Source organism: Nestor notabilis, unplaced genomic scaffold (genome assembly GCF_000696875.1).
Source record: "Nestor notabilis isolate BGI_N333 unplaced genomic scaffold, ASM69687v1 scaffold6650, whole genome shotgun sequence".
Classification (NCBI taxonomy): domain Eukaryota; kingdom Metazoa; phylum Chordata; class Aves; order Psittaciformes; family Psittacidae; genus Nestor; species Nestor notabilis.
Window position 1 is genome coordinate 17643 of NW_009909610.1, and position 11812 is coordinate 29454.

The 11812-nt window shown below is 34.9% G+C and overlaps 1 protein-coding gene across 1 annotated transcript in view; it reads right to left on the bottom strand.

Annotated features, from left to right (window-relative positions):
• Positions 1 to 8688, bottom strand: part of MAP3K1 (mitogen-activated protein kinase kinase kinase 1, E3 ubiquitin protein ligase) — a 22058-nt gene extending 13370 nt beyond the window's left edge. The window contains 5 exon segments of the mRNA XM_010012995.1: positions 2285 to 2433; positions 3003 to 3119; positions 3990 to 4190; positions 5945 to 6151; positions 8544 to 8688. Of these exon segments, the coding sequence (XP_010011297.1) occupies positions 2285 to 2433; positions 3003 to 3119; positions 3990 to 4190; positions 5945 to 6151; positions 8544 to 8687 (818 nt within the window). The 5' untranslated portion in view covers position 8688.
• Positions 8689 to 11812: the final 3124 nt, after the last annotated feature.

The window sequence follows — 11812 nt, forward strand, 5'->3', positions numbered from 1 at the left end:
TAATTACACCATCAAACTTTAGAAGCACTGAGTACAGACAACACTTTGTTAAAATGAAAGGGAAAGTCACAAAACCCATGACATCTTTTCAAACTCGGTCAGATACCAATTAGATTGAAAGGCCCAGTGTTGGGCACCAAACATTTTTCCTCCTCCCCTCCAAGGTTTCTTAAAAACAAACCAACCTTTACTATTTTACTCATCGTTTGGTTTTGAAAAAGCTTGATTGTTTTCTATTTCGAAAACTACTGACATTTTTTTCCATCACAATCCTTTCACAGTATGGAGTCACAAGGTAGTTTTTAGCCCATTACAGGAAACTGTAAATACTATTTAATGAACTTATGTAATACACAAAAAATGACCAGATGGTAACAGCCCCTCAATAATTCTCTGCCACTAACAGAAACAGATACAATAGATTCAACATGAACACACATCACATGTAGATTTCTTAAAAAAACATTTTCCATTTTACAGTTGCTTCCATTTTGTTTATCCTCACTTTAATTTTTAAATACATATCACAAGGGATTTAGTCAGAAAAATTATTCTGAACTTAAACGACACGTAGTGAAAACCACAGATTTTAATCTTCTGTAATATTGTTTAAATGCACGAAACTTACTATTCATAGCAAAAATTTAAGTTATAGTTTGTAAGTGTCCAAAAGTCTGCCGGAACCCCATACTTATATATTTTTAAATTAATTTGTTCATGGATTATTTCTATACACATATATTTACTTCTACTTCCCTGCAAATGGTTGATGCTTTTTTCCTTGAAAAATCCTCAAAAATAAGCTTACACAGAAACTCATTTCCACAGCAAGTATAGAAAGGCAAGTATTAAATTAAAACTTCTTTTTGAAGAACTAGCAATAAAGCGAAGATAACTGCATGTCATAATAATTGGAAGAACAGAGTAAACTTTTATCTCAAATGAATCTGATGCTCACATACTTATATCATGCAAGATTAGCCTTACACAAAATACTAGCTTATCGCATAGAACCAGTAATGCTAGGAACTAATCAACAGCTGTACTGGCAAACAACTGGAAAATCTTCTACCCTGTAAAAATGATAACTATTGTAGTGAAGTTCACAGCCCAGTGAAGCCAATTCTATAAAACTAAAAAAAAAAAAAAAAAAAAAAAAAAAACACAAAAAGTTCCTACACAAGGTATCTACATTGAAAGAATTGGCTTGACAGATAAGTAGTTCCAGAGGAGCCTACGTATTTAACCGTTTTGTTTATGCAATTTACCTACATTGATGCAATTTGGCAAGCTGGAAAAATAAATAAAAGATGATAGGAAATTAAGGTCTCAATCTATATATTAGGATTATAAACCTGTCTGAATATATTAATCTAACTATAAGCTTATTACCACAAAGTAACCTATCACAGTACTCCTTAAATTATGTTTTACTTTACTCAAGACACAATTTAGGTTGCCTTCTATGGTTTGACCACTCTAGAGGATGTCTAGTTCACCCAGTAATGAATGCACAAATCACTTGTTTAAAAATTAAGCAAATTAATCTGTTCAAAATTAATCTTTTAAAATTAATCTTTTCAAAATCAAGGAAAAGAACATGCAAAAGCACTCAAGTAAAAGTAGTCAGGGGAAAATAATTGAAGAATCAAATTTCACTTAACATTGATAAAAAGGCATTGTTTAATATTGTATAAACTTTAAAATTTTAATAGTTTAATAGCTCTCAAAGTAATGTAATCACCTATTTTAGGTGTTTTTTTTAAAATATATATATGTAAAAATGTAAGTGAACATATATTTTATACATGTTTACACAAACAGACTGCACTTGCCCAAAAATTACACAGCATATTATCATAGACACAAGCATTCTCCAAAACAGGGTAAGAGAAAAAGAAAAATCCTGTTTCTTCATTTGTCAACATTTGTACAAGTGCTGTATTTGAACAAACGCACCCAAATAGATTTCCAAAGTTAATACATGCTTCAGTCTCCACTTACATTTCAAAAGTTTGTTTTCCAAATCCATAAGGGGTCAAAAAAAAAAAAAAAAGAAATATTTTCATAACTCTACCTAACATTTTTCAAACAGGATTTATAAAGCAAATCGGGCCACTTGGTACCACAGTGACTAACACATGCTTGACTCAATTGTTCGCAAATACAGATTTAACGTGGTTTGAAATGAAAGCAGCTTTCAACAAAAAAGAATGCAGGTGATTCTAAACCTTCAAAGAAAACTACAGAATAAAGCTTTTAATTCCTTTAGAAAAATACTAACCTGTTTTCTGAACTAGATGTAGAAGTACTAGATGATGACAATGTATGAGAATTTGACATGCGTGAGACAAACTTCTGGATGGTGTTACGAGATGGAGCTTTGATCCTTGAGCTACGCCTACTGTGATATTTCTGGAACAAACTCTCAACCTAACATCAGAAAGAGATAGCAACAATCGTGTTTATGCTATGAATACCTTGTAATTACAAGTAACATTACCGAAGCTTAACTACTGCTACAAAAAGTTCTATTCACCTTCACAATAATGCATTAGCAGTATTAGCAGCAGGAGGAATTTCAGAAGTCTAATAAATAGACAGATCACAGGAGACACTTTACAAGAAAAAAAAAAAAACCAACTTATTTGCTTATTAAGCAAGAGCTTTAAGTATATACTCTATTACTTCTGAAGACCCATTCTGTTTACCTTTCAGGCAATTGGTGAGACACATATACAAATTTGAGCAGAAAATCCAGGATCTGAATCGCTCACTAAACTACAGCTCTCCACTACTCCTCGTAGTTATGTCTTTTATTTTCAGCTACTTTTTTTTCCTATTTGGAGAGCTCGAGACTGAATTAAAGATATAATTAAAAACATACATTCTTGTTGCCTTTCAAAGCAATGGTTTCCAGCATTTTTAAGATACTGTCCTAAAGAATTTTACCTAGAGAGTGTATTTTATATCTGCTATTAGATCTATTAGAAATCAATTACCTCAAAGTTTTTCAGCGTCTTTCTCCAGAGCATTGGGTCTGAGGGTTCAAGCTGGAACACCCGCAGCATAACAAACAGCAGATGAATACAAAACGTCCCACGGCCACAGCTACAAGTCTGCAAAGAAAAATATATGCTAAGGCTCTACTGAATCGGTAATTACACAGATAATTTTCCATATGTAAAGGCATCATAGAACATGTACTGCCCCCAGCCCTGAGAAAAAAAAAAAAAAGTAGTTAATGCAAAATATTTCACATATAGGCATAAATGGCTTACATAGTCTACAATATTTCCTAAAATATTATTCAGGAATATATACTGAAAAGCAGAAAACAACAACATCAGTTTTTAATTCACTTTTTTTACCAGTTTTCTACTATTTTTTTTAAATCTGACTGAAGTTATTGCTATGCTTCATACTGGAAGGAATTTATGCATATAATCTCCATATATCCATAACATGACAGCAATCGAACTTAAATGAGATGCTTCTATTTACTCAAAACCCTAAATATCCCCCAATGCAGCATCAAAATAGTACTATTAAAGTCTACAAAAAGGACCTCACTATGGGTATATTAATGAAGTTATCACACTATTAAAAGAATGATGTTGTGGGCTTGTTGTTTATATATATCCCATGAATGGATGGGATAAAACAGTGTGAGAAACTAGGAAAATGAAGTGGCCAGATTTTAACTAAAGTACCTAAGACATAATTTGGAGACATTTCTAGGAATGAGAAATAGACTCCCAAACTGGAGTCTTTTTATGAAGATAGATTTTAGACAAAACTAACATACTTGCTACATATTTGACAAAATATAAGCTGATCATTACATCACAGGAGCACAGATTACAACTTTTAAACATTACTTTATACAGCCATTATCATGGCTGACAACTAACTTGACCTAACATGGGTTTGAACAGTTTTCCAAGATTAAATTAATAAAAGCTACAGACCACAAAGATGTCCTCTACCTGAGGCCCAATAAACACTCTGTATTTGTTATCAGGGCTGTCTCCTCCAATTAAGAAAGAGTTAGGTCCAATCTGCTGCAGCAAGTAGAGCCTGGCTCGCATAACTTTGTTGACACGACGATTTGTTTCCTCAGGGCTGTATGGAGAGAAGCCATCTGGAGATGGGGCTCGTCGAGGTGGTGTTATTCGTCCACTCTGAAACTAAATAAGTGGTACCATCACAAGCATTTCCAGGACCACAGCAAGTTTAATTTGGTGTTGAATTGGTGGGGTATATCTTGTTTGTTTGGGATTTTTTTTTCTCCAAGTGGCAGATAAGAGTCCCTGAAACTACTAAAACCTGCTTAGACTATAAGACAATAAAAGGATTACTTTTCTTTCATGCCCAGAACTTGAGGGCAGAAGGAAAACTGAAGCTTCTGCTAACCAGAATTTTGTCATTATGACTGAAGTATTTTAAACTGCTTCTATTTTCAAGTCTTCATTGGTTGCTTTACCATATTACTATGGAACTATCAAGTATAATTCAATCAGAAGATAATCATAGACTTGTGACTTAATACAGGAAGTTATTATATAAGGTTATAATGCTAACACATTTCAGAAATGAGGAAATCCTATGACTGCAGTTTACAAAAGGGACTGTACAGTCAATGAAGAACAAAAGAAATTCCGAAGAAAAGGAAAAAGGATACAGCTTCCTCTCCTTTGCACAATTAAAGCAACTTTCAGCTCAGGATGGTTTTTATGTTTCATTTCCCCATGATCAAAAATTCCATGGCCTAAACATTTTTAAGTTTGTCTTCATTTAAATACTTCACATTTCTAATGTTACAACATGCATTAATGACTATCCAACTTCAGATCTTCTGCTTTGATTTACATCCACTTTGAATTTTATGTTATAATACAGGTTATGTTAAACTCACTGTCCATGAGTTAAGTAAAAGATAGTCTGGACTTCTAAGGTTTTTCATGTGAAAGATTAAGGTAAAACAAAGAAAACCAATAGAGTAAATATGTATCAAAGACTAAACTAAGTAGTTTGGTGGAGTTTTGCATTTTCTGGGGTATTTTGGTTGGGATTTTCCCCCCCCTTTCGATTTTTCTTGTCAAGAGGAAAGGAGCTGTGCTGCAGTACTGTAACTTGTGATACTCATTCCCAGTTCAGAGAAGTGTGGAATGGCAGTACATATTTTATTTTAGAAACCTTGTTTAGAGCAATACGACAATAAAAGCAATTAGAGCGTATTCTTACTCTAATTATACTGTGGAGTTTTAGACAAGTCAGCTGAAGCTTAATTGTGGATAAGCATTTTTATAACAAGGAAACCCATTAAATACTGTCACTCAAAACATTATACTCTTGATCTTCTTTAATGAAGCCAGTTACTATTGCTCCAGACATTCTATTCCACATCTTCTCAAATGCAATAACAGAGTTTAGTCTTCTAACAATGCATATATCTAAATCTTACCTAATCTGTACATGAAGATCAGTTCTGGAATAGAGGATCACAAATAGCATACCAGTAATGCTTTTCTGCAGGAATCTTAATACAGTCAACAATGCTGTCCCTGATGGAATATACCTGCCTGGAGAGCTGACATGCAAAACTGCAGGAAAAACCCCAAACTATTAGCAATTCTTTGTGCAAATCAAGTTAAGAGAAAATACACATCTTCATGACTGAGTATCTGTATTTTTTTTATTTCCTACAAATAGAAATTGAAAGCAGGACTGAATTAAAAAGAAAACTCACACTTAAGAGCAGAGAGTAAAATTCCACACATGAGAAATTTAACAAGGATATGCTCTGCATACCTCACTGAAGTGGTATCCTGTCATAAACCCCTTTGTATCAGCATTTTGCCCTATACAAGGAGGATTAATTGCAAGCAAAAGATTGCAGAATATAGGCAAATTAAAAATTACATCACAGCTTGCAACTTACAGGTACTGGAGATACCCTTTTTCTTCTAACACCTGGTGATTCAGATTTAACCGTCCTAGATGAAGATGAAGAGGAGCTACTAGGAGAAGGACTACGTCTTCCTTTCTGTGTAGGTGAAGAAGCAGTACTTTGTCCTTCAGCTTGAGGTTCTAGAGAGAGTTTGTTCATGTCTGATCCATCTCCTTTAGCAGGGATAGGTTTCACCACCTTGCAGAAATTAAAACGTGTTAGAATTGCAAACTGATCATTTTACACTAGAGCAAGACAAATTCACTGAAAATTGTTTTGCAAGCATGATATAATTAAGACATTATCCAGACACCTGAAGTCTGCATATTTCCTAGGTTCTAATATCAACATTTAATACGGGTTATCTTGTTAATCTATATGCAATAAAAAAAAGTGAGAATAATTTTTCCTGCTGTTTATGTTAGTTGTAGCAGCAACTAATTTGATTCTCAAAGGACTTCTGTAATTGTTATTCATGACTTCTCAAAGGACAGCAGTTTCCTCATTTGGATAATTGGAGCCAAAAGACTGTTTTCTACAGGCGTTGTCTGCTTATTCAGAGCCAAAACATTGGATCCATCTGTTTTAAAAGTATCAATTGAGAAATACTAGGATTGCTCTTTCTACAGCACACCACTTGTTGCAAAATAAAAATTACTTTAAACATGGAGACAATGCAGCAGAATTAAGGTGTGCTGTACTCTGTAAGAATCATGCCTGGGTTTTCTGCCAGCCATATAAGTAAAACAGCTATGCCACATCTGATATCTGAGCTAATCATTGTGCACAGTGCTGCATTACAAAAGTAGACACATGGTCAAGCAGAGTGAGTACATATACTTCCGTAAAGTGCTTTGTTGTATTAACACTGAACTTTGACACTGAGGTGTGGAATATTTCAAGACAACTTTCAGTCACCTGCCTCTCAGATGCACATAACGTGTAAGAGTAAGGCACCGGGTAGTCAAATTAAAAGCAGACACAGAGGGCAGATTCAATTTTAGTTCTGCATTTTTCCATGTCTTAGAGGCTTGACTCAAAGCTGAAAGGAAGCTCCAGGTAACACTTCAGGTTAAGAGCAGACCTCTCCCAGAAAGTTCCAGAGATTTCTGATTTAGGCAAAAAGGGGCTTTCTCTGTTCAGAGTACAGGAAGGAAGAGACATGCAGACTCAGTGCCTTTCTACCTGATGATTTGGACTGCATCCTCAACGTCAAATGCTATTTTAAACTGAAGCATTTAACTCATCCAACTGAAGCTATTCCACTATTCAGAAATGTATTTCAGTTTCAGCAGGCTACAGAGAGAAGAGGACAATGAGAAGGTTGTGGTCTAGTAGTTAGGCACTGCCAAAGAGAAGAAAAGCCCCACATTTATAGCCTTGATCCAAGAACCTCTCATTTTACTTTAGAAAGGCATCATATTGTTTTTAAGCAGATTGCTGTCTGATTATGAATGTGAGTAGGATAAAGGAGAAGTATAAAAAGCAGGGTAGGCTTTCTTTTTTTCCCCTCCTACTAATTACTGTAATGCTGTCTCTTTTCTGGAAGGTCAGAATGCAGATTCATGTGCCTATGGACAAGTTACACCAGAAACATTAAAGGAAGTGGCCTGAGCAAGGAAACAACTTCAAGCTATGCAGTAACAAAGATGCATTAAAAAATTATTAAAAGACTGTTTTGTGTTATTTACCCTTTGAGGTATTGTTTTTTTGGTGCTCTAAGTATTTTCCATGTTCTTTCTCATGACAAAAAGTTAACAACTGAACCCTCTTATTTCTGTTCTAGAAAAGCTGTCCCCAGATACTTGTTTACTGCATCAGATGATCCTAGCTTTAAATTAGCACTGCCACCAAGTAGTACATGGGAATCACATCAACTAACATAACTACGCTTACAGGTGACTAATGACTGTTAATTAACGAGCATTATACTAAATAGAATTGTAACTATGTTAATAAGTTTTGTATTTGATCTGCCTGTAATTTCTTAAAATCACTTCTGAGCCATTCATCCACAAGCATTACTCAAAAGGCTATTTGAACACTTTGGCAGCCAAAGTTTAGCAGACTTGAGGCTTGTGTAAAGGAGTTACACAAGTTTGGTTTTGTCTGGTTCTAGTTAAGATTGCAGTTTGTTTTTTCTTCTAGCAAAAATTCCATATACTTCTGTTTCAATACACAGAAGATTAACATTTTCAAACTAAGGAAAAGTGAAGTCATGAAAAACCTAAGAATCAGGGAGTATAAAGCACCGTGGTGAAATTTAGCACCTAGACTCAAGTTTTAATCTAATGAACAGGAGCTGCTTTTGTTATTGACATTAGAGGGCAGTGTTGTCCCAGTATTTTATACTACACAAGTCAGCTACAAAGCTATATGCTTTTTCCTTTAAAAATACAGGATAAGAAAAGCGTACATTTCAGAAAGTCAGCCACAGTTTCCTGTTAAACATCTCAAAACAATGAACAGGAGGGCCACAATTATGAGTATGCAAATTGTTAAGAAAACAAGATTCCTAATAGAAAGGAATTTAAGGGATTTTTTTGGTAATAGCTGTTACAGATACTGCCCTTTCATCAGTGCCACTTACCACAGGACCTCTCCTGCTTCTTCTTTCCAGCCATTCATGCTTCCAGGCTGGCATACACGTTGCCTTGAGTTTCTCCCTGATCATGCGCTCTTCTGGGCGGTCATCCATCTTTTGCAGCCCCCTGAGGGTTTCTTTATTCTCCATGTCACGACTACAGCAAAGAAAAAAAATAAACAAAGTCATACAAATTAATTTTAGTTAAAGTATACCACCACAGCTTTCCTAAACTTTGTGCCACCCTATTCTCCCTCTCTTTACAACACAGCTGCTAAAACTTTACTTCCAATCAACTGCAGAAAGCCTTTCAAGACTAATTTGCTAGTCTGCTGTTTGCAGCATACCTGTTTGGAGGGCTATTTCATTAAGATGTGTGTACTGTTTGGACACCCAGTAAAAAGGAAGGTCTTGGCAAATATTAAACCAATACAAAAATAACCCTACATGTAATGTCATGTCATTCACCAAAGGTTTCTCAAATGTTGTGATGGTTCATGTACTCCTTGGCAATACAAAGCTTGCAATGTCTGCTTTAAAACAGTTTACAAAATGAATGTAAATCAACGGTGAAAATCTTTTATCTTCATATGGTGCACAAGCATGAAACTATGTATATAGTGCCTCTTCCTATACATGAACTCTTCCTCAAAAAAAAAAAAGACTTCTAAACTAATACACAGTATGTTTAAACTCAACATGGAAGTCATGAAAGTAAGGCTAGTGGCCTTGAGAGCTGCTTTCCAAGTGACTGATGACTCAAAAGCTCTTCAAGTCAGATATAATTACAGCAGAATTCACAGCAAGTTTGTATCTGTAAATGAAAGTGTAATCCATATAGGCTTGTGCTTTTTGACCTACAGCAAAGTAGTTCATTGTGATTGCTGGCAACAACAACAAAAAAGCAAAAAACAGTCAGACACTGAAAAATATGAACAGTCTGGAAGATTTCCTGATTCTGTTGAGCTATCTGCTAAATCACCAAGAAAACCACATTCTTAAGCAGCAGCACATGATCCCCACCCATCTTCTTGAAGTTAGCTGTCTTTAAAAATAAGCAAGCATGATTAAGCCAACTCTCAGAATGAAACTTTCTTTGAAAAACTAAAGTCACAACTTAAAGTGAGAGATAAGGCTATATAATAGTTTCAACTGCTGATTTCATGCATGTAATCTTTAGCTTCTATAACATTCAGCTATGCAGTTAAAACTAGTTTACGTATGCTATGATGACCATATGTAACATTCATTGCAGTATGCTGTTAAAATTAAAATTCCTATCTTCATCAGCAATGCATTACTAAGGTTTACTTACGACAAAACCCTACTTAGAAAAATGACAAGTTTTCCCTGGTCAGAAGGAGTGTTCCTGTTTCATTTTTTTTTTCTCTCATTGTAAAGACAAAGGAAACAAAGTATTCTGAGGCAGGAAATAATTCTTCCTGTTTAGTGCTGAAACGTAATAAGCAGATGAATACTATAAACAAAATACGTTTTCTTTCAAGCAGCATCTAAACCTACTGTTAGTAACTGATTTTAGACACTCAGAACTCTGTCTAGTAATTGAAGACTTTAAAATGTTTATAAATAGGAACACAACCCAAGAATTCTTTTCAGAGGTTAAGTATTAATGCATAACTTCAAAACTAATGCCAACTGACAATTATTTTTGTTCCAACACCAAATTCCATACTATTGCTTTCTAAAAAAACCAAAAGAACAACCCCTAGTGATAATTCATGAAAAATGAAGATGTAACAGCAGCAGAAAGACTCCAAATGGAGAATGCGCCTTAAAAGTTTAAAATAAGGGAACAGCTTATGTGTTAGAAGGGTTAACTTCATATTTTGTCCTCAAAAAAATCTCTTCAAACACAAAGATCTTCGCACAAGAGCAGTACAGCTCTGAAATTATATAGCTGCAAGTTCAAATCCTCCTTTTTGTATTAGTTATTCCATGACACGAATCATCTTAGTTGCATGAGTATTTTGTATACAAGGCAGAAAACACTACCGCAGCAGTGAAAGAATGACACAGTATTTCATTTGTTCATATAAACCATGATTAACTTCCCAACTGATATATCTAAAAAAAAAAAGAAAATAAAAAAATAAAAAAGGTCTTTTAGAGGCCCTTGGACATGAATTCATGAACAATGTAATACAACAGTGGAGGCTTCACAATCTGTGCTTGTTCTCTAAAAAGCAGAAGCAGCTATCTTCCTCTCATGTGACAGCTAAACCGATCTACTTTCGCCTGCACAAAGAACTCTTGTGCCTTTCCTCCATGCAGGTGGGAAAGACCAACCAAGTCTGAAAGCTTCTGCTGAGTAAGCCACGATTGTATTTTTTGCAAAATTCAAGTATTAAGTGTATTTTTATGGAACATGTTTTCCGAAGTGCTCAAGAAAACTTCATATTTTAACTCAAGCTTGGCTAAAATATTTATTAAATATTCTGATGCTGTCAGGTCTGCGGAAAAATATTTTCTTGTGACTGCATAGAGCTCCTGCATGCTACAAGAAATCTTCATTTTGTGTCCCTGAACCTGCACTTTTTAAATTCTTATTGTTTTTATTTAACTTAAAGCAAACCCCCTCATCTACTCCAGGCAAGCTGAAGTTTCCCTATAGACACACAACAGCTTGGTTGCCAGTCTCACTATCACTGTACCTCAGCACAATATAAAAATAATAAATCCAGAGCATATTCCACTGAGGACTTAAATCCTGGAGGGCAGGGAGCATTCTGATCTTCATACAGCAAAACCTATTCATAAATCAAGGTAATGACGTGCTGAAGTGACTGCCAGGTGGTGCTTTATTTGAACTGCAGTGACAAAACTAATTAGCAGACCAAAAACTAAACCTCAGAGAAACTCCAGCTTTGACACCCTTAGGGTGTCTGACATTTCTCAACAGCCCAAACCCTGCTTCATAAGGAAGCAAGGATTTTGCTCACAAATATTTCAGCTTCTCATGAATCAGAAGAAAAAGATAAAAGGCTTTTTCTTCCAGATAAAATTTAACTTTTGAACTTCACAACCCCCCCAAAAAACAGCATTACAGATCTTGTCAATTATTTTCATTAGCAGTTTCAAACCAACAGCATTACTCCTGTGTTACTAGTCAAGAAATGCCAAGGAAATTAACCTAAATTTTAATTCTGAAGTACCAAGCAAGCTCAACAGTGTGATGACTACCTTTTTTAATGCATAAGCTCAGTGGTGTGCACATTAATAACTGCATTATTCACTTCAGATTATTTGCTTCATGA